Source organism: Cetorhinus maximus, chromosome 14 (assembly GCF_964194155.1).
Source record: "Cetorhinus maximus chromosome 14, sCetMax3.hap1.1, whole genome shotgun sequence".
Classification (NCBI taxonomy): Eukaryota; Metazoa; Chordata; class Chondrichthyes; order Lamniformes; family Cetorhinidae; genus Cetorhinus; species Cetorhinus maximus.
Genome location: NC_135892.1, coordinates 108,558,017 through 108,584,105, shown reverse-complemented (window position 1 = coordinate 108,584,105; position 26,089 = coordinate 108,558,017). Strand labels below are relative to the sequence as shown.

The 26,089-nt window shown below is 46.6% G+C and overlaps 1 protein-coding gene across 2 annotated transcripts in view; it reads right to left on the bottom strand.

Moving 5' to 3' along the window:
* Positions 1 to 339: 339 nt before the first annotated feature.
* The window catches only part of arfgef3 (ARFGEF family member 3), a 140,757-nt gene continuing 115,007 nt past the window's right edge, over positions 340 to 26,089 (bottom strand). Inside the window, exons 27-34 of one of the 2 annotated variants that reach the window (XM_078557463.1) lie at positions 25,362 to 25,490; positions 21,389 to 21,565; positions 20,138 to 20,252; positions 16,010 to 16,112; positions 12,513 to 12,644; positions 11,749 to 11,879; positions 2,764 to 3,976; positions 340 to 558 (exon numbers count right to left, since the gene is read on the bottom strand). In XM_078557463.1, the coding sequence (XP_078413589.1) occupies positions 367 to 558; positions 2,764 to 3,976; positions 11,749 to 11,879; positions 12,513 to 12,644; positions 16,010 to 16,112; positions 20,138 to 20,252; positions 21,389 to 21,565; positions 25,362 to 25,490 (2,192 nt within the window). In that variant the 3' untranslated portion in view covers positions 340 to 366. The remainder of the gene's footprint in view (positions 559 to 2,763; positions 3,977 to 11,748; positions 11,880 to 12,512; positions 12,645 to 16,009; positions 16,113 to 20,137; positions 20,253 to 21,388; positions 21,566 to 25,361; positions 25,491 to 26,089) is intronic. The other variant, XM_078557464.1, reaches the window with a different exon arrangement.

Genomic DNA, 26,089 nt, shown 5'->3' with positions numbered 1-26,089 from the left:
TCTGCTGAGACCGTGTGGCCATTGGCCTGCAGCGGCCACCCCACGTTAGGGTCCCATCGCAGAACCCTGGGACTGGGAGCAAGTCACCCTCCACCCCGAGGGGACTGCCTGAGAAGAAGAAGAAGGGGAGAGGGTACAACCCCAGTGGCATCTGAGCCTCAAGGACTTTCACAGGGAGCCAGCCACTGGCCTTTGATGTAAATGCAGGAACAATGAATGGTTCGGGGGGGCATTAAAGCTTTAAATGTTTCCTGGTCAGGATTGGCAAAGTAGGTCATTTAGTTGCAGGTTGAAAGTGAACTATTGTGCTTCATAAATATAGATTCCTTTTTTTTTGCCCCATTGTGTTTCCGCGTTTCTTTTTTTTCACATAATTATATCATAAACTCTTCCCACTCTTCCCAGCCATTCCCTCACAGCTTGACGAACCCGGACATCGGTGACATGGCAGGTGAGCTGGCTAATGCTCGGGTAGACCGAAGGCTGGAGAGCCGTGAACGTCTGGTCTGGCAGCAGCTGGATTTGGTTGAGGACGGTCAGTATCATGTTGGTCCAGGCCTACACAATGGAAGAGGCGTTTTAGTCAGACTGCCACATGACCCAACAACAACAACAACAACAACAACAACAACAACTTCAATTTATATAGCACCTTTCATAGAGCAAAACCTCGCAAGGCGCTTCACAGAAACATTAATAAAGCGTTGACACTGAGGGCACATAAGGAGATATTAGGGCCGGTGAGAAAGCTTGGTCAAAGAGGTAGGTTTTAAGGAGGAAAGAGGGAGGTTTAGGGAAGAAATTCCAGAGTTTAGGGCCCGGGCAGTTGACGGCATGGCCACCAATGGCGGGGCGATTAAAATCGGGATGCGCAAACAGAGGAGCACAGAGATCTTGGAGGGTTGTAGGGCTGGAGGAGGTTGCAGAGACAGGGAGGGGTGAGGCCACGGAGGGATCTGAATACAAGGAACCCCAGGACAAAAATTTATTTGGCCCCCTGAAGACATCCGCCAGTAATTTCTCTGGGGAGGTGCGGTTCCTCCAACGATAGTTCCAGTGGAAGGTCAGCAGAATCCCTGGAGAATATTGACACTGGATTTATCGTCCATCCATGGTTGTCCCAAGGAGGCGGTGGACATTCTATCTGAGCCATTGTTTTTACAGCTGAGAGGCTTCCTACCCACAGCCAGATTCCATGGTGGAATCTGACCTCACAACCTCAGTTAAAAGCAAAATACTGCAGATGCTGGAAATCTGAAACAAAAATAAAAATAGCTGGAAAAACTCTGCAGGTCTGACAACATCTGCGGAGAGGAACACAGTTAACGTTTCGAGTCCGTATGACTCTTCATTAGAACTGAGGGAAAATAGAAATGAGGTGAAATATAAGCTGGTTGAAGGGGGTGGGACAGATAGAGGGCCAGTGATAGGTGGAGGCAAAGAAGCGATTGACAAAGATGTCACAGACAAAAGGACAAAGGGGTGTTGACGGTGGTGATATTATCTAAGAAATGTGATAATGGGGACATTAAGGGTAGAAAGTAGGACGAGTAAGGTACAGATAGCCCTAGTGGGGATGGGGTGGGGGGAAGGGGTCGAAACAGGCTAAAAGGTGGGGATGAAACAATGGATGGGAATACATTTAAAAATAACGGAAATAGGTGGGAAAAGAAAAATATATTTAAAAAATATATAAATAATTAGAAAAAGGGGGATCGGAAAGGGGGTGGGGATGGAGGAGAGAGTTCATGAGAGCAGGGTGGTGTGTTGAAATGGCAAGCGACAGGGAGGTCTGGGTCATGCTTGCGGACAGACCGAAGGTGTTCATTTTTATTTCACCTCATTTCTATTTTTCCTTAGTTCTGTTGAAGAGTCACGCGGACTCGAAACGTTAACTGTGTTCCTCTCCGCTGATGCTGTCAGACCTGCTGAGTTTTTCCAGCTATTTTTATTTCTGTCTCACAACCTCAGTGTTGTGAGTCGAGTGCAATAACCACTACAGGGATGCTGAGGTCCCTTCTATGGAGAAGAGTAATCCTCTTCTAACGCCTGGCTCATAAGGCAATCGGCGCGGGCTTCGCTGAATAGCTCACTGCTGCTCAAATGTTGATTTACTGCCCCTTAAAACAAATGAGAAGGAAGTCCCTCGCTTGAAGTGGAAAGTCCGATTCTTCCTGCCCAGGCGCACACTTGGGGATGGGCTGGTCAGGAGGATTGTTGGGGCTGAAAGGAGAAAAGGGGAGGGAGAGGTCACGGGGTGGGGGAGCAGGTTCCATAAAAGTTCAAGGCAAAAGGCAATTGGCAAAAAAGGACAAGAGATGACACAAGGAAAAGCTTTTTAACACAACGGGCGGCTAGGATTTGGAATACACGAGAGGGCGGTGGGTAGAGATTCAACAGTCACTCTTAAAAAGGAATTGCGTAAATACTTGAGAGAGAAAGCATTGCAGTGAGTATTGCTGAATAAAAAGATATGTCAAAGCTTTTCGTCTTGCACTCTTCAGGACAGTTCGCAAGAATACCAATAGAGGGAGAAGACGACAATTTACACAGCTTCAACATGTCTCTTTTTCAGCAATACTCAAGTTTCTGTACCACCAAACCACTAATTGCAGTGATGGGGGTGGAAAGAGCGTTGGACTAACTGGATTGCTCTTTGAAACAGACAAAGCAGACTCGATGGGCTGAATGGCCTCCTTCACAGCTGCACAGCTCGAGGGTTCTATCAGACATGGCTTCAGGCGTTTTTAAACAGTACGTTACCTGCATCTGGGCCTCAGTGTCACGGAGGGAGACACTGTGGGAGCTTATTGTGGAGCCAGAGCGGGGCCGTTTCTCCTGTCTGAGCAGCTCAGGTCCCGCGCTGAGGGAATGTCTCATTTGGCCCTGGTCCAGCAGCTGCTGAGGCCGCTGAAGAGGTGAATCTGGACACCTCCCGGGCGCGGTGTCCCCCTTCTCCGACTTCCCCTCCTTGACAAACGCGGTCAGGTTATGCTGCTGCTTGCGTTTCTTGTACTCGAACACGAGCTTATTGATGGTCTTGTCAGTGGCGATGGTGTAGATCTTGTTGCCAGCGCTCTCCCACCATTCCTTCCTCCTGCCTTGCTCCTTCTTCTCCACGTTGGGGCTCAAGGGGGCGCTGCCTGGCCCTTTGGTCTTCCCGTCTTCCGTCGCCTGCTCTTTCCCGTGGCACTTGGAGCCCTCCTCCGAAGGCGTTTCTTTGCCTGACATGCCCCCGGTGGACGGGGTGGATCCTTCGGAATAGCAGGAGGGCAGAAAGAAGAGGGGGTCGCCCCTCATTGCCAGGGGTTCCTCTGCCAAGCTCTCCAGGTCAAGGTGCAACTGGATATAGTTATTACAGAGCTCCAGGCACAGCTTGTGCAGCCTCTTCACCAACCAGACCCAGTCCGCATTGCTAACAGGCTGGATGCTGAGGGAAGGCACTCTGGCTCTCCACTGCCTCTTCTCCTTCCCCCTCGGAGGGCTGACTTGGGCCGTTTCCTCGAAGATATCCTCATCCTCCGAGGAACATTGCTGGGAAGAATCCGAGCTAAGCTCTTCCTCCTCGTAGAGGATCTTCTTGACCTGCTCTGCGGTTATGTTCTCCTGGTTGGTCAGAATGGCGTAGACCAAAGCCTGGAAGTAAATGTTGAAGCTCATCGCTGATTGGCGGTAGAGATTGGCAGCCCCTCCCACGCCCGACACTTTCATCAGCAGGTACTTCAGCCCGGGCCTCGTGTCAAACTCCCTGGCCGTTTTGTAGGAGTCCAGCAGCAGATCGAAGATGACCGCTAGGTTCTGCATGGAGATGTACCTCAGGAAACTGGCCGGCCTCGTCTCTCCGAAGGTGACGGTTCGGTCTGAAACCTCGCTTGGTGTGGGACCTTTGACAAATTCTTCGAGCAGAACGTCATATAGATTCTGCAGTAACACCTGGTGGGATAACAGACTCACCACTATTGTCCGGAATGGAATTCTGTGGATCAAAAGACAGAGGTTTAGTCAGAAATGCACATAGAGTAAGTGCAGCAAGTGTGTGTGTGTGTGTGTGTGTGATTGTATGGATATGTGAATAGATGTGTGTGTGCATGATTGTGTATATGATTGTGCACATGACTGCTTGTTTGAGTTTGTTTGTGTCTGTGCAGATAGGAGTGTGTGAGTGCGTGTCTGTATAAGTCTGCTTGTTTGTGGGAATGTGTTTGTGAGTGTATGACTGTGTGTGAGTGCATGTTGGTCTGTGTGTATGAGTGTGTGTTTGTGTGAGTGCATGTATATGAGTGCGAGTGCATATTTGTGTGTATTACATGAGTGTGTGTGTGTATACATGAGTGTGTATGACTGCGTGTTTGTGTGTGTGTACAAGTCTGTGTGAGTGCATGTTTGTGTGTAAGTAAGAGTGTGTGTGTTTGTGTGTATGTACATAAATACGTGTGTGAATGCATGTTTGTGTGTCTACGTGTTTGTGTGTACGTACGTAAGTATGTGTGAATGTGTTTGTGTGTGTGTGTTTGTGAGTACGTACATAAGTATGTGTGTGAATGCGTGTTTGTTTGTATGTGCATGAGTGTGTGTTGTTTGTGTGCATGCGTATTTGTGTGTATGTACATGAGTGTGTGTGTGTACGTAAGTATGTGTGTGTGTGTGTTTGAGTGTATGTGTGTTTGTATGTATGTACATAAGTGTGTGTGTGTGTTGTGTGTCTGTGCATGAGTGTGTTTGGGTGTATGCACATGAGTGTGTGTGTGTGTGTGTGATAGTTTGTAAGTACCTGGGGGGGTGGGATTAAGGGTGGATTTTTTGAGGTGATGAGGCCAATTTTAAAAGGGAGGTAGGCAGTACATGAGGAGAGGGAACCAGTTCCAATGCCAGCCAGCAATGGAGCCAGGAAGTGAAATTGGAAAGGAACTACAGTAATGTGTTTCTATGTTTGGTAATAAAATACAGAATATAATTAAATGTGAGAGGACCATTTCAAGGAGAATCAAGGATTATACTGTTTCATTCTCTGATCTCATAAGGCATCTACAAAGCACAGTCAAATATTTCACGATGTTATAGGCACTATATAAATGCAAATTGTTGTTATATGGTATAAAACTGTGTTGATGGGATAACTTGCACAGAGATGCACTGCAGGCATTAAGTCCCTCTTACCATATTGACACACATACAGCCACCACTGAAATAAGTTGCCTCCAGTTAAAAAGATTTTGCATTTATATAGCGCTTTTTAATGACCACCAGACATCTCAGAGCTCTCTACAGCGGATGAACTAAATGGATGCAAAAACAACAAAGCCCATGACCCCCATGGTGTTCCAGCTGAGATCTTCAAAGCTGGTGGACTTTTGCTCCATGTACTCATCCTACAGATTTGGGAGGAGAAAGAATTCCCGCCCCCTGACCTCAGGAACACGGCAATTGTAACTATCTTTGAGAAGGGAGATGAATCACGCTGTGGGAACTATCGAGGCTTTTCCCTCTTGTCCGCAGCAGGGAAAATCCTGTCACACATTCTCCTGAATCACCGACTCCCTGTGGCTGAGGAAACCCTCCCAGAGACACAGTGCGGCTTTAGATTTTCTAGAGGAACCTCTGATGTGGTCTTTGTTGCCAGACGAATCCAAGAAAAATGTTGGGAACAACACCAGGAACTCTTCATTCCATTCATCGACCTGACCAAAGCATTTGACTCAGTAAATCACGAAGGCTCTGTGGATTGTCCTCCAAAGATTTGGGTGTCCAAGGATCTTCATCACAATCCCACAACTGCTCCATGGTGATATGACTACAACTGTCTTTGGTGGGAGATCTGAAACAGATGCCTTCAAAATCCGGACTGAGGTTAAGCAAGGCTATGTGATAGCCCTCACTCTGTTTACAATCCACCTGACAGTGGCTTTTCACCTCATTAAGGATCAACTGCCCTCTGGTGTCAGTATTAAATACCCTCTAGATGGAAAACTCTTTAACCTCAGTCACCTCCATGCCAAAACTAAACTGACCACCAGAGACGTGCATGACCTACAGTTTGCGGGTGACTGCCGTGTCACGCCCACTCTGCACCAGCTTTTCAAGCCACTCTCAATCTGCGCACAAGAAACTCGGCCTGTCCTTGAATGTTACCAAAACAAAACTCATAGATCAACCCGCACCTCATCAGCAAAAATATTCCACCTCCCAAATATGTTGAAGGAGAGACTCTGGAATATGTCGATCACTTCCCATCCTTTGGCAGCCACCTCTCTCAAAGACCCAACACCAGATCGGCTGCACCAGCTCAGCCTTCTACAAACCACAGCGGCGAGTCTTTGACAACAAAGATCTCTGCAAGTCAACAAAAGTCCTAGTGTACAGAGCAGTTGTGGTCACCACACTCCTGTATTGCAGCGAGACCTGGACTATGTATGAGTGACACATCAGAGGGCTCGAGAAACTCCATCGGGAATGCCTTCACCCCATCCTCCGGGATCAATGGGAAGAGTGTCAAACAAATGTTAGTGTCCTTCTTGAAGCCAGCTCCACAAGCATTCAGGCAAAACTCCCGCAAAATCAACGTCGATGGACCGGGCATTGTCCAAGTGACCAAGAAGCAACTCCCCCGCCAGGTCCTGAATCCTCAACTCTCAAACGACCAACGTTCCGGGAGGGCAAATAAAATGCTTCGAAGACACTCTGAAACTCTCCTTGAAGTGCGGCAGCATTGATGTTAATGACCGGGTGGAGCTTGTGACCAATCATTTAAAATGGGGACAATTTGTCCATCAAGCTGGGTCATGCTTCAAGTCCCACTGTCTTCATGATGAGGCAGAGCGGCGACAGAGAAAGAAAAGGAAGCTGACACTCCGGATCCCACGAGCTCATGGGAAGTCCTGCCCCATGTGCCTAAAGATCTGCAGGTCGAGAATCGGCCTGTTCACTCACATAAAGACCCAAAGCAGAAACTCGCAACCCTGAGTAAATGTCATCCTCGAATTGAGGTGTCGTCACTGTTGTAAGGTAGGAATCACAGCAAACTCCCACAAACAACAATGTGATAAGGTCCAGATAATCTGTTTTTCTGTGATATTGATTTAGTACAGTGTATAGTTTTGGTCTCCTTATTTAAGAAAGGACACAAACGTGTCAGAAGCAGTTTAGGGAAATTTCTCTCAACTGATACCTGGGATGAGGGGGTTATCTTATGAGGAAAGGTTGGACAGGCTGGGCCTGTACCCATTGGAGTTTAGAAGATTGAGAGGCGATCTTATTGAAACATATAAGATCCTGAGGGGGCTTAACAGGGTGGATGCTAAGGATGCTAAAAGGATGCTTCCCCCTGTGGGAGAGGCTAGAACTAGGGACACAGTTTAAAAATGAGGGGTCTCCCATTTATGACAGAGATGAGAAGAAATTTTTTCTCTCAGAGGGTCATGAATCTGTGGAATTCTCCTCTCCAGAGAATGGCGGAGGCTGGGTCAATGAATAATTTTAAGGCAGAGGTAGATAGAATCTCGATAAGAAGGGAGTCAAAGGGTATAGGGTAGGTGGGAATGTGGAGTTGAGGCCACAATCAGATCAGCCACGATCTTATTGACTGGCGGAGCAGGCGCGAGGGGCCGAATGGCCGACTCCTGCTCTAATTTGTATGTTCGTATTAGTCAGGACACCAGGGATCACTACCCTCTTTTTCTTCAAAATAGTGTCACGGAATCTTTAACACCCACAGAAGTAGGCAGATGGGGCTTCAATTTAACATCTCATCTGAAAGACAACACCTCCGACAGTGCGGCATTCCCTCAGTACCGCACTGGAATGTCAACCTTGATTTTTTGCACTCAAGTCCTAGAGTGGGACTTGAACACAGAGCTTCACGACTCAGAGTCAAGTGTGCTACCCAGCGAGCCACTGCTGACACTCTTCAACACCCCGCCCAAAATTCAGCTGTTCTCCGCCTCTCCAGGAAGAATTATTATTGATGCATATAGACCAGACCTCCACTACATGCCGGTTTATTTCATGCACTCTGTATACAAGTTAACCTGCTAAGACCACTCAAGCAACCAATTAAATGTCAACAGGTAAGAACTTGGGTGTGCATCTAACCAAATTAAAAATCAACAGAGAGAGGAAAAACTACTTAATTGTGTGACTTTTAAAACTTTTTCGGAAATGGCATGTGTTTGCAATTTGCGTTTCTTTCCTCATCCTCCTTAGTTGAACACAAGAGGCAGTCCAGGCAGGTGCAAAAAGCAGGGATGGAGCGGTAAGCGCAGGATTACTCCAAAGCTGCATGGCCCCGGAATATTAAAACTCACTGCTTACCCTATTTTCCTGTTCGACAGACAAGCGTGGGGAGAAAGAAGCAACAGAAGGAAAGTTAGTACAGTGCAGCCTGCACAGACATTTGATACCAGACACCAAGAGAAGGTTAAACATGCACGGACATGAGCAAAGGTTAAACACTGGGTGATACAGGGGGATTAAACCTTGGGCACCAGGAGGAAGATCAAATACTAAAAGTTGGGGAAAGAAAGTACAAATTGAACAAGGGGGAAAACTTAGCATTTGACACCAAAAGAAGATTAAACACAGCTTCATATCGCTTAGTACCATGGCAAAGGCAGAGTGCATCCAAAAGTATAGCAGCAATTGCCCTTTCATTTTAAAATTTCTGTTTTGCACATTTTCTTGTTTAAATACAGAATAGCAATGTCATAGCTGAAGAACGTAGCTCAGGATAAAAGCTTGACAGAGAGGAACAATAATTATAATTGCAGAAATCGGGAATTCTCACTCCGACGAAAGATGAGGAAAATTAGAAGAATATGAATTATTCCAGGTTATTATGGAGATTGCCATAATCATCTAACTCATGGTTCATATTAATACTTTAGAGGTATATATTTCAGTTGTAGGAATATAACTTTTAGCTTGGAGGTTAAGGTGCTAAATGTAAGATAAACGAAAACATCTGGTTGAGGGACTGGTAAACGGATCGGGGGTAATTACAGTTCAGAGTGTTTATTCAGTGTGGTCAGAGATAGGAGGAGAGTGAAAGCCATAAACCAGCAGGCGGCCTTCATTTAGCTGGGGAACTGCAGACGGTAAGTTTGAGTAGAATTGCCCTGGCTTCAGTAGAAATTTAAATTATTCAGGCGGATCCTGCAGTCAAAACATTTGATTTTGAAGCTAGAAGTTAATCAATTGAAAAAAAATCTACCCGATAACGCGACCGACATCTGTCGCCAGGGATGGGAAATTCAGGGTGGAGCCTTGTTGGAATTCTGGGCTGCCTGTGGGATTTTTTCCAGAAGGTCTTTCACCTTTGAGGTAAAAGCACCCAAGTTGGTGGGTGTAAGCCCCAAGTTCAGCAGGTGGAGAGAGTCCACAAAGAGCTGAAAAGCAGCTGTATAGACGAGAAGCAAGGGGGACTGTCAGAAATCAGGGGTATTTCTGAGGTGCCGACATTGAGCTAGGGATGTGGTGAAGCCCATGCTTGAGCTGAGAAGTCCACAGTCATGAGGTTTTGAAGAGAAAATAGAGGATCGCTTAAGCCCAGAGCTAATGTAGGATCCCCATGAAATTTCATACCTCAGAGAATAACTGGAACGCTGCGGAGAATTAAAATGAATTTTGAAGGGATATGGCATACCTTTGGATTGGTACCAGGAAAAGTGAATGGACGTTCAAGAGCCTCATATGCAGCCGAAGGCTTTCTGGGGGGGTAAGTCATGAAGTGAAAGGGGAGGTTCATCTGGTTCGCTGATGCTCTTTAGGGAAGGAAATCTGCCATCGTGTGACTCCAGATGCACAGCAATGTGGTTCACTCTTAACTGCCGCCTGACATGGCTGAGCAAGCCATTCAGTTCAGGGGCAGTTAGGGACAGGCAACAAATGCTGGCCTTGCTAACAATGCCCACATCCCATGAAAGAGTAAAAAAGGTTTATGAGGATGGTTCCAGGGATGAGAAACTTCAGTTATGAAGACAAACTGGAGAAGTTGGGACTCTCTTCCTTGAAGAAAGTTTAGAGGAGATCTGATAGAAGAATTCAGAATAAGGAGGGGCCTGAACAGAGCAGACTGGGTGGGGGGGAACATGTTCCCACTCGTAAGAGGACCGAGAATGAGAGGGAAATCATTAAAATGATTGGCGAAGGAAGCAAAAGCAATATATGAAGAAACCTTTTTCACACAGCGAGTGGTTATAGTCTGGAATGCATCATCTGGAGAGTGTGGCGGAGGCAGATTTAATTAAGGCGTTAAAGAGGGAATTAGATGATTATTTAAAAAGAAACAATGTGCAGGGTTACAGGGAAAAGCCGGGAGAATAGCACTAGGTGAAATTCAGGGAGCCAACGCAGACAAGAGGGGCCAAATCTGCACTTTAACTATTCTGTGAGAGTTTTAGTCTAAAGTGTATGTGATTGTTTTATTACGCTTTTTGCGAAGTATAAGCATTCACCTAAGCCATTGCTCATTTAGTAGTTTCACCTCTTCTATTTTTACTTAGTTCTGTTGAAGGGTCATTCGGACTCGAAACGTTAACTGTGTTCCTCTCCGCAGCTGCTGCCAGACCTGCTGAGTTTTTTCAGGTATTTCTGTTTTTGTTTTGGATTTCCAGCATTCGCAGTTTTTTGCTTTTATCTCATTTAGTAATGTTTGTTTTACTTGTTTCTTGTACAGTAAAATTCATTTGTTTTAAACCATGGAATATTGTGGCGTAATTTCTTTCAGTTGATCATGGGTGTTCAAATTCCTCTTTAAACATTAATAGTCTCTAACAGGATTGTAACAAATTGACATCATCACTGTGGCGATGGATTGAAATACAGGGGACACAAGTTCAAAATGAGAATCAGCAAGTGAAGAGAAACAGGGCTTGTACAGGCGGAGGGTAATAGAAATGTGGAATAGTTACTGGCGGCTCCGCAGTGGGCATTTTAGAAGGTTCGATGGATAATGAGTGGACATTTGAACAAGAATGTATTGAGGACCAGAGTGCGCAGCAGCTGCATGGGTTTATCTATGAAAATGGCACAGGCTCCTCAGACCCAATGAATGGCCTGGTTTTTGTTCCTAAAGATGTTGATATTACAATTTGCAGGGACAATGGAATCACATCTAAATTACATCATTCTATTGTGTGAATGATGTTGTTCTATTATGCAAATTACGTCATTCTATTGTACAAATGATGTGATACTATTGCGTGAATGATATCATTCTATTGTGTTAATGATGTCATTCTATTGCATGAATGATGTCATTCTATTATGCAAACGATGTCATTCTATGGTGTGAACGATGTCATTCTATTGCGCAAATGATGTCATTCTATTATGCAAACGATGTCATTCTATTGTGTGAATGATGTCATTCTATTATGCAAACGATGTCATTCTATTGTGCAAATAATGTTGTTCTATTGTGCGAATTATGTCACCTATTGTGCAGATAAGGTGATTTCTACTGTGAAAATATCATCTACTGTGTGTAAGCCAAAAGGAAGAATTTCAAATTACTTTCACTTTTACCGAAGCTTGTGCCTCTTCAAAGCTCATAAATTTCTAAATCTTTGCACTTTCTGAGTTTAAATTGAAATGTTTACCCCTGACCGATATCAGGGCAAGGGGAATGAGTCAATGTCAATTACTGCAAAGTGCGTTTAGGATTATGAGGAAGATGCTGCACTGACTGAAAATATCAGCCAGTCACCTATCTACCCATCACCCCCACAAATGGATGTGCAGCCGTTTCTTTACCTTTTCTGAGTGTGGCCATTGGGTTTCTCGTCTGGTGGGAGCTCGATGATCAACACGCAGGACTGAGCATGCTCAAAACCCTCCCTGTTGTTGGGAGTTTTGGGAGAGCACTGGGTGTCTAGTAGGAAAACCTGGAGCAGAAGATTACAGTCAGATTATACCTTATCCAACAGTGGCTTAGAAACCAAATATTTTATTTCCTAAACAGTACTAGGTCTGTTTTTTTTCCCTGAAATGTAGAAGTTTGAAGGATGATTTGATTGAGGCTTTAGAATTTTGATCACAGGCAGAGAGAGAGAAACTCTTTCTGCTGCTGGTGGTGGGGGCGTGGATACAGAACAAGGGGATATGACCTTAAAATCAGAGCCAGGCCATTCAGGAGGTGAGTTAGGAAATACTTCTTCCCAGAAAGGGCAGCAGAAACGTGAAACTCTCGCCCACAAAAAGCAGCGGACGGCAGTTCGATGAATAGTTTTAAACCTGAGATCGAGAGACATTTGCTAAGCGGGGAAAGGAAAGGACATGGCGCCAGGGGAATCGATGGAGTTAAGATACCGATCAGCGATGGTCCTACTGAATGGCGGAACAGGTTTGAAGGGCTCCTGCCATTTTCTTAATCACATCGACAAGGTGGATATATGAATCCTCTGAGCCAATCGGGGAACGCTTAGTTCCTTTACCCCCCACACCCCACCCCTGCCCCCACCCCCACCCCCACCCCACCATGACAGGTTAGGTCGCAGAGGCTTGCTCTGGCGTGATACCTGCTGTGCCATGGCCCGGATTCTCCAGTACTCCGCCTCGGCGCTGGCGGAATGTGACGGAGCCGCCACCTTCACCTCACACGCATCGCCACTGAAGCTGTCCGAGCCGCTCTGGAAACAGGCCAGCAGGTTCTGAAAGGCAAGAATAAACAGCGGTTAGAAGAAAAAAATATAACCCCAAACACCCTGCTCAGAGCGTCGAAGGAAGGAGGCACTTGCGTTTGCATACGCGCCGACTTTACCACAGCTCCTCGAAACCCTTCGGGCAACGGTGACTTACTGTGGTTGCGGAGGTAAACCGGACAGACTGTCGGTACCAACACAGACGACAGTAAAGGTGAAACATCCTGACAATTAGCTGCGGCTGGTTTTGCCTGAGGAAGGATTGCATCCTATCAAATCCTTTCCATCATTTTAAACATTTCTAAGGCGCTCATTCTTAACAACTCCCATGTCTTTAACCTGTATTCAGGCCTCTTGCATATACCCAATTTTAACCATTCCATCACCGGTGGCCCTGCCTTCAGCTGCCTAGTTCCTAAGCTCCGGAATTCATGGGAATGTAGGAGCAGGAGTAGGCCATTCAGCCCCTTGAGCCTGCTTCTCCATTCAACTAGGTCATGGTTGATCTTCCACCTCAATGCCATTTTCCCGCACTATCCCCAGTTCCCTTGATGTTGTTTGTATCTAGAAATCTATCGATCTCTGACTTGAACCTAATCAATGACTGAGCCTCCACAGCCTCTGGGGTAGAGAATTCCAAAGATTCACCACCCACTGAGTGAAGAAATTCCTCCTCATCTCAGTCCTACATGGCCTATCTCTTATTTTGAGATTGTGCCCCTTCTGGTTCTAGTCCCCCGCCCCAGCCAGGGGAAAATTCCCTCCCTAAACTTGACTACCTCGCTTTCCTCCTCCAAGATATTCCTTAAAACCTACTGCATTGACTACGCTTTTGGTCACCTGTCTTAACTTTACATTCGTGGCTTAGTGTCAAATTTCTCCTGTGAAGCATCTTGGGATGTTTCTCCACACTAAAGGTGCTATATAAATAGAAAGAAGTTGTTGTTATTCGTAAAAGTGACCTTGAAGCTGTATACTGACCACCCAGATGGGTACAACAATTGATAGCTGTCATGGTCACCATTAAAGGGTCTAGCTTTAAATTCCAGATTTATCAATTGAATTTAAATTCCACCAGCTGCCATGGTGAGATTTGAACCCATGTCCCCTGAGCATTAACCTAGGCCGCTGTATTACTAGTCCAGTGATATTACCACTACACCACTGTCTCTCTCCTCCTGTGGTGTATCTAGATTTCCAGAAGATGCCATATCAAAGGTTACTACGCAAAATAAGAGCTCATGGTGTAGGGGGTAAGATATCTTATGAGGAAAGGTTGGGCCTGTATCCATTGGAGTTTAGAAGAACAAGAGGTGATCTGATTGAAACATATAAGATCCTGAAGGACCTTGACAGGATGGATGCGGAGAGGATGTTTCCCCTTATGGGAGAGACCAGAACTAGGGGACATAGTTTAAAAATAAAGGGTCTCCCATTTAAGACAGATGAGGAGAATTTTTTTCTCAAATGGTCATTAGTCTGTGGAATTCTCTTACTCAGAGAGCGGTGGAGGCTGGGTCAGTTTTAAAGCTGAGTTAGATAGATTCTTGATTAACAAGGGGGCCAAAGGGTTATGGGGGGCAGACAGGAAAGTGGAGTTGATGCCACAATCAGGTCAGTCATGATCTTATTGAATGGTGGAGCAGGCTCGAGGGGTTGAATGGCCTATTCCTGCTCCTAGTTCATATGCTCATATGTCCATAATGGTGTGACTTTTCATGGCTAGATATTCTTGACTCATTAACTTAGAAGCCCACTAGGACACTTACATGGCTGTTTGAAGCAAATGACAGCAGAAAAGGTGAAACGTTCATATACATGTCATTCAGGAAATTATCTTTTAATGGAAGGTATTTAGGGGCTCATATCATTTCTCAGCAGATTGTTTGGTTAGAATTTTCTAATTATCTTCTTCTATTTTTTATAGTAATAACCTTTACCTAGCAGAGCTAGAAAGAAATCTTTGCAATGTAGACCCAGGACAGGGTATAAGAGTGGTTATATAAGTCGGATGGTATGACTGTATTAGCCAGTTACAGGGGTCACAAAATTGTACAAGATTGAAGAAATTGAGGGTTAAACCAAGGGTCCCAAAGTCTGTGGGTTATCAGTTATTCGCTGGTACAGTATTTGACTTTCTGTCTGGAAACCACTGGCATGACATCCTGTACAACTTGTTACACACACTCATCCATGTCACTTCCAGACTCAATTGCTCCACCTTTCTCCAGGCCAGTCTCTCCAAATCCCACCTGTCACAACCTGTCCAAAACTTTGTCACAATGTCCTGCACCTGCATCTTGCTCCTTGTCACTCTGGCTGCCAACTTTTATTGCCCTCCCAGTTCTCAATACATTGATTTTAAAATCGGTTGCCCTCATCTACATGTACCTCTGTGTCCTTGCCTTTCCGTCCTACTGTACCGTCCTTCAGCTTTATGTTCTTAGACGTACCTCCTGCGTTTCTGACTGACCTCCTCGGCACACGCAAACCAACCCCCTGCTCCACCTTTCCCGGCAGAATCTTCTACTATCTCCGCCACGCATTCACAAACACCCTCTCTAGAACCCTTCACCTCGCTACCTCTCTCATTTCCTTCAACTTCCACTTGGCCTACCCTATACTATCCAACGGATTGTCTGGTTGCTGCTGTTTGTGGGATCTTGCTGTGCTGAAGCTGGCTGCCGTGTTTCCCTGCATTACAACAGTAACTGCACTTTGGGACATCCTGAGGTTGTTAAAAGCACTTGATCAATGTAATTTCTTATTTCTTTGAAGCCTATCTTAAACCTTTGGCCGCCACCAATAATTCTCCTATCAACACTACTTGGTGCTTGGTTCTTTTTGCCTCTGTGAAGCATTTTGGGCTGTTTTTTATTACATTAAAGGTGCAGTATGAGCACATTTTGTCACTGTTACAGTTAGGAAAACTGGACCAGGAGTGTGTCATTCAGCCCCTCGAACCTGTTCCCGCGATTCAATACAATCATGGCTGATCTGTGACCCAACCCACCATCGCCCCATAACCCTTCATAAAATTCTATCAATCTCAGATTTTAAATTAACAATTGATCTAATATCAATCACCGTTTGTGGAAGAGAGTTCCAAACTTCTACCATCCTTTGTGTGTAGTCGGGTCTGATTCTAATTTTTAGACTCCTACGCTCACCAATCAGGGGAAACAGGTTTTCCTCTATCTACCTTCCTTGCTCCCCTTAATGTCTTGAAGGTTTCGATTAAATCACTCCTTAACCTCCTAAATTCCAGGGAATATGATCCTAGTTTGTGTAACAGAGTTATCACTGACTCGATTGTGTTTCTCCAGCAACCTAATACTCAAAGCGCAAATGTTAAATAGAGGCATTGGCACTACCTTTACTGGCTCCAGTGTAACCGTGAAAGCATCTTGAAGGGCACAGCAGGCTAGCCTCCACATCTCATCAGTAAACACAGGTCCAGCTGTAACGAGCACGTACCTGAAACAGAAGTGGCCGTAAAGGTAAATGGCAGAACAGCAATGATTCAAAGTCATGACACCTTCAAAACCTTACACAAACATCCTGGATTCCACATGCTCCTTAGTGACCAATAACGGGTCACCAATTGGTCACAAGTATATAAGATAAATATAGATGAGAATCTTTCAGTCGAATGGTAATTCATTCATCTTGAAAACCCAGTTATAACTCCCAATCACTGCTCCCCCACCCCCCTCCCCAGTCTGTAATCTAACTGGAGCTTGAACAGAATCTAGGGTTCTGCGCCTACACTTCAAATAAGCACACAGAGTCGCTAAGGAGTGCTGCCTAGGATAGGTGCTTATGTCTTAAGAGTGGGGTTTGAACCCACAGCCCACGATTGGGAAAGGAAGAATGTTACTAGTTGACTGAGACTTGTTTGAGATCTCAGTACATCCTTATTAAAGTTTGGGATGGAGGAGCGAGATCTCATGGCCAGGGAGAATTGGGGGAAGTCACGACACATTGCTGCAACTTGATGCTGTGGACAGGCTGCGTGGACCAGATGGTCTTATCCATCATTTTCAGATATTCCTGTGTTTATTACATAGGATATCTTTCTCTCTCTCACACTCTTCAGGTACCAAACCCCAAAAGGCCATTGATGACCATGGACCTCCATGTTAATCTAGCTCCGGAGGCATAGATCGTCTTCGTTGGTGGTACATTCAGGCTTTTTAAAAAGATCATTCTTTCCCTATGTCAATCTTTTTTACCATCGATGTTTCCCATCGCCATCAATTTTCTAGATCACGATTTTTTATTACATGCCCAAGGAATTCCAACTGTCTCTTCTTGATCTTGGTCAGCAGAGTTCTTTTGGTGCAGAATTCTCCCCCCGTCAGGGTGGGGGGGAAGTTCAAGAGCGGGCGCGTGGAGGTGCACCTCTGATCGGCGCCCCAGTTGGGGGTGTGCTGCCATTTAACGTGGGTGGGCCAATTAAGGCCCGCCCAGCGTGACGTCCGCTAGGAAGCGCAATGCGCTCCCTGTGCAAGCGGGGGTGGGATTCCCTGAGCCAAGAGTGTGCTCTTTTGCGCATGCGCGTGAAAGAGCGCGGTCATCTCCCTGAGGCTAAGCGCTGCCTCAGGGAGATCGGCGCCAAATTCAAAAATGTTAAAAGTGTTAAAAATAAAATTTCCCTGACATGTCCCCTCATGTGACACTGCCACACGAGTTGGGACATGTCCATCACTTTTAGTTAAACTTTTATTAATTTTTTTAAAAACCCTCATGAAACCTCATCCCGCCCGTGGATGAGGTTTCATGCTTTCTCTGAAGCCTTAAGGTTGGACGGGCGGGTCCATTAATTACATTAATGAGTTTGTCAATGACCTCAATAGGCCATTGACAGGTCGGTGGGCGCACAGCAGATTCAGCTGAGCCCCCGCCGACCTGAAACTTGAAATGACGCAGGGCGACGTTGGGAGTTTCGCCCGATATTATCCCGCGTCATTTCACATGTCGGCGAGTGGGCCCCACCCCCCGCTCACCAACAGGGAAATCCTGTCCTTGGTCTCAGGTTTTACCAGCACCTTTTCATTGGTAATGTGACTTATCCAAGATATCTTCATTATTTACCTCAAAAACTACAAATCTACAGCCTCAACTCTACTCTGCATTGCTTCACTGATCGTCAAACACTCTCTTCCATATGTGAAAATTGGTGTGATTAGCATTCCAGGATTCTCAGCTTTGTTTTCATGCCTGGGTTTTGAGTTGATTATAATTATTTTCATTTTTTGAAATGTATCTTTGACCATTCCAACCCTTCGGGCAAAATTTTACACCAGCGGAATTTTCCACCAGCGGGATTTTCCACCAGCGGGATTTTACACCAGTGGGATTTTACACCTGCGGGATTTTACACTAGCAGGATTTTCCACTAGCGGGATTTTACGCCAACGGGATTTTACGCCAGCGGGATTTTACGCCAGCGGAATTTTACGCCAGCGGGATTTTACGCCAGCGGGATTTTACGCCAGCGGAATTTTACGCCAGCGGAATTTTCCGGCAGCGGGATTTTACACCAGCGGGATTTTACACCAGCGGGATTTTACACCAGCGGGATTTTCCGGCAGTGGGATTTTACCTTCCCGCTGAAGCCAATAAGTTTCGAATGTCTCGCCGCATTTTACGGCCCTGTCCCCACCGAAACGGGGCCGTAAAATTCTGCCCTGTGTCTTATTTCTTGGTCGCACTTTCCATCCAATGTTACTATGTTCCCGAGGTAACAAAAGTTGTCTACCTGTTAGCTCTTTTCATTCTTCACTGTGATCTTACATTCTGGAATGATTTTCTTTTTGGGCACTACTGGACATTTGGTTTTCTTACATTTATGCTCAGCCCTTTCTTCTCACTTTCACTCAACACTCTATCCAAAGTCTTTTGCAGTTTCTCTGCAGAGTCAGCAACAAGAACGGTGTCATCAGCGTATCTTATATTATTAACCCCCAACTAATAAACATAGGATATACAGCACTGTCCATACTGGGAATTTACTGGTACTAAATACATTGGGCCTTTCAGTCTCCTTCTCTTATTTTTCCAAAGGTCCCCAGGTGGCACTTTTCCTATTCCCCCTCCTCACTGTATCGCAAAAAGGGTTTGAATGAGATGACCTCGGACATAGGGCACAGGAACAGGCCATTCAGCCCAGCCAGTCCATGCCGGTGTTTATGATCCACTCAAACCTCCTCCCATCTTTCCTCATCTAAATCTATCATTCTTTTCTCCCTCATATGCTTGTCCAGCTTCCCCTTAAATGCATCTATACTGTTCAGCTCAACCACTCGCTGTGGAGCGAGTTCCACATTCTCACCACTCTCTGGGATAGAACGTTTTTCTGAATTCCCTGTTGCATTTCTTGGTGACTATCTTACATTGAGATGGCCTCTAGTTACGCTCTTCCCCACAAAGGGAAACATTCTCTCTGTATCCACTCTATCAAAATCTGTCGTAATTTTGAAGATCTCTATTGGGTCACCCCCTTAGCCTTTGCTTTCCAAGAGGAAAGAGACCAACTCTGTTCATCCTCTCCTAGTCGGTTTAACCTCACAATTCTGGTATCATTCTTGTAAATGTCTTTTGCACCCTCTGCAGTGCCTCTTGTCTTTTTTTAGAAAATGGCAATCAGAATTGTACGCAGTATGCCAAGTGTGATCTAATCAAGGTTCAACACAAGTCTAACATAACTTCTGTATTTTCCAATTCTTTCCCTCTAGAGATAAACCCTTATGCTTAGTTTGCATTTTTTTAATGGCCTCATTAACTGGAGAATAGAGTGGGTGAGGCGGAAGAGTATAGGGTTAATTTTAACCTGTCCATCAAGAAACTAATGGGGCTGGGGTGCAGTGCTGGTTTTACAGACTGCACAACCTGAATTGCCTTCAAAGGCAATGTTGGGTGGGATATAAAACCATTTTCTTTCCTTATTTTTTCTTTCATGGGATGCGGGTGTCACTGGCAAGGCCAGCATTTGTTGCCCATCCCAAATTGTCCTTGAACTGAGTAGCTTGCTAGGCCATTTCAGAGGGCAGTTAAGAGTTGACCACATGGCTGTTGTCACATGTAGGCCAGACCAGGTAAGGACAGCAAATTTCCTTCCCTAAAGGACATCAGTGAACCAGATGGGGTTTTATGACAATAACTTTATGTTCATCATTCCTGATGTTACTAATTGAATTTAAATTCCACCAGCCTCCAGCTTCAACCAAGTCCCCAGAGCACCAACCTGGGCCTCTAGATTACTAGTCCAGTGACATTACCACTATGCCACCAGGTCCCCATTGATCTGGCTGCTCCTGAATTAGGTTAAAATTATCCCCTGAAGCTAGGGTAGAACGAGAGAGGAAAGCATGGTACATTCAGCATTGTTATCGTAGAAGGGGGACAAAGAGACGGTGTCTACTGCAAAGGAACTTTCTTTTGCAACTGCCCCAACTTTGTCGAGGGGCTGAGCTGTGTGAAGCCTCGCCCGTTCCTACCTGATACAGGAGCAGCCGACGCGGGAGATTGTTTCTGTGGGTTCTGCAATACAGGACACAAGGAGCTTCAGGAGGTCTTTCAGCATGGCGTTGATGCTGCTCTCATAGCCAATATCTACAAGAGCCAAAAAGGAGAAAGAAATTCGTGAAACATGACACTTTTGCCTCTGTCTGCACTAACCGTAACTAAGGTGAGATGCTAGAGAACTGGTTAGGAGAAGTGATAGTCAGTAGTTGAGAAATTATTGAGTGGAGACCCTAGGGATCAATCTTAATTCAAGAAAGACTTGCATTTATATATAACTCAGAACATTCCAAAGTGCTTTACAGCCACTGAGGTGTTTCTGAAGCGCTATCACAGTTTGTTTCATATCTTCACACATGTGTTTCCCCCTTTGGGGATGGTGGGGAAGTACTAGAAGGATTAGCAAGCTGGTTATCAACCTGCTGAACTATGTCATGAATGTTGCTTCCATGGCCAACAAGCTAGGTTGGGATTTGAACCCAGAGCCTCTATAGCTCAGGGGCATCTATACCTACTGAGCCACAAAACATCAGCTGTCACTTTGTAATGTAAGACACACATCAGCCAATTTGTGCACAGCAAGCTCCCACACAGAGCCATAAGATTATGATCAGATAACCTGTCTTTTAGCTAGGCTGGATGAAGGATAATTTTTGACCAGGGCACTGGGAAGAACCTCCCTGTTCTTCTTCAAACTAGTGCCTTGGGATCTTTTACATCTACCTGACAGGGCCTTGGTTTAACATCTCAACCAATAGACAAGCACCTTTGACAGTGCAGCACTCCTTTAGTTCTACACTGGAGTATCAGTCTAGATTTGTATTAACTCTAGAATGAGACTTGAATTCACAACTTTCTGACCGAGAGTACCAACTACTGAGCCACAGAGATATCAAGGGTGAATCCACTCCTGTCCGCTGCCAATGTTTGCAGACATTCAGGAAGCCTATTCAACAGCGATCAGGCATGGAGACATGAACTCATTTGCCCCCTCCCAAGGTAAAAGTACCATAGCCAGTTGTGGCACTATTACCCATTGTTTGAGGTCAGCTCACGGACATGAATCCAAGGCTTTTCACAATAAGCAGTGACTATACCCATGGAGCCATTGAGGAAGTTCATTGCTGTCAGGATAACCACAACAATTTGCAAGCATTATTGATTGGCTGCTACCTATTTTCTAACTACTGGTACAAGGCCTGTTCCACCTATAAACAAACTCCTACCTGATTGGATGAAGCAGTGAATATGCTCCATCACCAGCTCCGAAGAGAGACCAATGGCATGCTTGAAATTGGCAGCAGCCATCTCCCAGTACGATTGGTCTCCATGGTTACGTTGAAGCCACAGGGACATCACTGGAAGGAGGAGATGCGTAACAGCAAAAATCCCAAATCCGGGTCCTACAAAAGGTGAAGAAAGATCTTTCACTTTGTTTCAAAATTAGGGCAAAATTAATAAACATTTTTGTGACACACTAGGCCTAAAGCCTTACTAAATTTGAGTCACACCACAGGGAGCAGAGTTGAGAAGTTGCCAAGGTCATGAATGATAATATTGGACCTCAGGACTCTGGGGCAGGGTTTTTACCTTGTCGGGCGGGCGCAGAGGGTAGGCCCCGACCACAATTTCACACTGACTGGCCAATTAACGGGCAGCCAGCGTGAATCGCGCGCTGAAATGCTCAGCGCTGCCTGGGGTAGGGGTGGAGGAGGGTGAATGCGGAAGTCAGGGCATGCGCTCGGATGCGCTCAATGACAGCTCTCTGAAGGTACAGGCTCCCCGAGGGCACAGCCTCAGAGTAAAGGGAAGACCTTTTAGAACAGAGATGAGGAGAAACTTCTTTAGCCAGAGAGTGGTGAATCTATGGAATTCATTGCCACAGAAGGTTGCGGAGGCCAGGTCATTGAGTGTATTTAAGACCAAGATAGATAGGTTCTTGATTGGTAAGGGGGTCAAAGGTTACGGGGAGAAGGCGGGAGAATGGGGTTGAGAAACTTATCAGCCATGATTGAATGGCGGAGCAGACTCGATGGGCCGAATGGCCTAATTTCTGCTCCTATGTCTTATGGCACAGAGTGACTCTGTCACATGAGCCGGCTTATGTTAAAAACGAGTTTTGAAAGAGTTTATTTTTTTTAAAATCAATGGTCCAAACCTCATCCCGCCCATGGATGAGGTTTGGAAAAAAATACAAAGGCCGCTTGGCCGTACGGTTGGACGGGCAGGAAAAAATTCAATTCAATGAATCAATTAATGGGCTTAACAGCTCTCTTAACTGTTGGTGGGCACACTGCCAACTCCCGCGCGCGCCCTCCGACCAAAACACCGCGCGAGTGCACGGTGACATCGGGACGCTCGCCCAACATCATCGCGCGCTATTTTACTCCCGGTCGGGCTGGGCCCACGCCTGCCTGACGAGGGGAAAGTTCTGACCCCGATGACACATCCGGCGGGATTTTCCACACCAGCCCACCGCCGGGATCTTCCGGTCCCGCCGCCAGCCAATGGACTTCCGGCTGGGGCGCTGCCTCGCCCCCCCGACCGGGGTCGGAAAATCCCGGCCATCGTCTATGAAGCTCCTTCAGACGGCAGTGGTTTGAAATCTGTTTTCGTGGATCATTTCTGCCCTGAATTCACTGAATTCAATTCGCCGTGTACACAATCTTACATTGCAGCATATAAAAAAACACCACGTTTATAATAACAGGATTGTGCGTTCAAGAGGAAGATGGAGCAGATTGAGGGATTTGTGAAGATGGAAAGCGTGATTTTGGTTATTTTCTGTGAGGTTATCTGGAAGGTACAAACTGAGACATTGGGGACCCGAGTCACCTCTTTGTTCTAGAATATGTTTGTTTTAACAAACTTTGGAGCAGCCAATTGTTCTAGATTCAGCTACCCTACCGCACCAACCTGACTGCATTTAACTGGAACTCAGTGAATCCAGGAGAAACAACCAGTAAATAAGGGACATTGGGGCCTGGAAGAGGGAGAGAGGGACTTAAAAAGAGGCAGCTGCAGAGGAACGTGGAGGGAGGGTGTGGAGAGTGGCGAGGGAGAGAGAGGAGCAAATTCAAGAAACATACAAGACTCTGAAGGGGCATGACAGGGGAGACACTGAACATAGGAAAATAGGAGCAGGAGTAGGCCATTCGGCCCCTCAAGCCTGCTCTGCCATTCAGCTAGATCAGGACTGATTGCCTACGTCAATGCCATTCTCCTGTGCTATCCCCATATCCCTTGATGTCATTAGTATCTAGAAACCTATCGATCTTTGTCTTGAACATGCTTAATGACTGAGCTTCCACAGCCCTCTGGGGTAGAGAATAGTCCTAAATGGCCTGCCCCTTATTCTGAGACGGTGTCAACTGGTTCCAGAGCCCCCCCAGAACCTTTCTGTATCCACCCTGAATGATTCTTTCCCCTGGTCGGGGAATCTAGAACACGGGGACACAGTCTCAGGATAAGGGGCCAATCATTTAGGACTGAGATGAGGAGAAATTTCTTCACTAAGAGGCTTGTGAATCTTTGGAATTATCTGCTCCAGAGGGTTGTGGATGCTCCATCATTGAATATATTTAAATCTGGGATAGACAGAGTTTTGGTCTCTTAGGGATATGGGGAGTGGGCGGGAAAGTGGAGTTGAAGCCCAAGATCAGCCACGATTGTATTGAATGGCGGAGCGGGCTCGAGGGGCTGTATGGTCAGCTCCTGCTCCTATTTCTTATGTTCTTAAGTTCCTAGGTAGGAGAGTGTGACAGAGTGAAGGAGCAGGGAGGCTGCTGAAGGCAGGAGAAAGGTTAGGTGAGGGATGGGCAGATGAAGGGTGAGAGCCCAGGTAAAAGGGGAGAGATGTATTTGAAGGGAAACAGTCATGGGTGAAGGTAAAATGGAGGGAAGTGGAGGTAGCGAGGGGAAATGAGGGACTGGGTATATGTACTAGAGAAGTAGGTGCAGTGAGGCAGGTCAACGTGGCAGAAAGATGAAGATGGAAGAAAGATTTAGAAAAGTAAACAGGCTGAGGGAGGAAGAGAGAGACCTAGGTGAAGGCAAAAGAGGAGGGCAGGTGTAGAGAAAGAGGGGCAGGTGGAGAGAGAGAGGGGCAGGTGGAGGGTGGGAGAGGGGCAGGTGTAGAGAAAGAGGGGCAGGTGGAGAGAGAGGGGCAGGTGGAGGGAGAGAGAGGGGCAGGTGTAGAGAAAGAGGGGCAGGTGGAGAGAGAGAGCGGCAGGTGGAGGGAGAGAGAGGGGCAGGTGGAGAGAGAGAGAGGGGCAGGTGGAGAGAGAGAGGGGCAGGTGGAGAGAGAGAGAGAGAGGGGCAGGTGGAGGGAGAGAGAGGGGCAGGTGGAGGGAGAGAGGGGCAGGTGGAGGGAGAAAGAGGGGCAGGTGGAGAGAGAGAGGGGCAGGTGGAGAGAGAGAGGGGCAGGTGGAGGGAGAGAGAGGGGCAGGTGGAGGGAGAGAGGGGCAGGTGGAGGGAGAAAGAGGGGGTGCAGGCAGAGAGAAAGACAGAGAGGCAGGTGGAGATGGGGCAGGTGGAGAGAGAGAGAGGGGCAGGTGGAGAGAGAGGAGGAGGGCAAGTGGCGAGAGAGAAAGGAAGGTGGAGAAAGAGAGGGGCAGGTGGAGGGAGAGAGGGGGGCAGGTGGAGAGGGAGAGAGTGGGCCAGGTGGAGAGAGCATGGGGGGGGGCAGATGGAGAGATTGAGAGAGTGGGGGAGGCAGGTAGAGAGAGAGGGGCAGGTAGAGGGAGAGAGGGGCAGGTGGAGGGAGAGAGAGAGGCAGGTGGAGGGAGAGAGAAGGGCAGTTGGAGAGGGGGGGACAGGTGGAAAGAGCGAGAGATGGGACATGTGGAGAGAAAGCAAGAGGGGCAGGTGGAGGGGAGAGGGGCAGGCAGAGGGAGAGGGGCAGGTGGAAGGGAGAGGGGGCATGTGGAGGGAGGGAAGTGCAGGGGGAGGAAGGGGGGAGGTAGAGAGAGAGAAACAGAGAAGCAGGTGTAGATAGAGAGGGGCAGGTGGAGGGAGGGAGAGAGGGCCAGGTGAAGGGAGAGAGGATCAGGTGGAGAAAGTGACAGGCAGGTGGAGAGAGAGAGAGAGGGGCAGGTGGAGGGAGAGAGGGGCAGGTGGAGGGAAAGGGGCAGGTGGAGGGAGGGAGGGAGGAAGGGAAGTGCAGCAGTACGTAGACTGTGCCCATTTCACCCTTATTACCGGGTATTTTAGTGACTTCTCGCAGCAGTTCAAACAAGAGGTCCAGCGTGGGAGGCTGGTGCTGGCGTGGACAGTTGGAGATGGCTGTGGTGAGCTGCTCCAGCAGTAGAATCCAGACTTGAATCAATCCTGTAAGAGAACCAGCAGCAGTTAATTTCCTTGGGAGGAAGCGCCTTAGAACGATCAAAATACAATCCTCAGGAAATTTAATAACAGGAAATTGGAAAGGCTTTTTAATCACTTCAGATTTATAATTGTTCGTTTTTGTTGACCAACATTTAGCATTCTCAAAATGTTATGCCCTTCCACCTTTAATAGACACCCTGCAATTATTGGGGGAGCGTCTGACTGTCTCCATCTAACATTAACAGATTGACAATAGTGTCAAAAGGAAACATGAAATAGTACTTTATATGGTCACTAAGAAGAAAGACATATATTTATATAGCGCCTTTCATAGCTGCAGGACACTGTAAAGTGCTTACAGATACTTAAGTATAAGTGTGGGGAAGTCAGCAGCCACTTTGTGCACAGGAAGCTCCCACAAACTACAATGCGATAACGACCAGTTAGTCTCTTTTTAATGAAGTTGGTTGAGGGATTAACGTTGGTCAGGATACTGGGGAGGACATACCTGCTTTTGTAGAGGTGGCACGAGGAGAGGCGTTTTTACACAGGGGGTTGTCCTAATCCAGAAAGCACTGCCTAATGCTTCCAAATGACAGGAA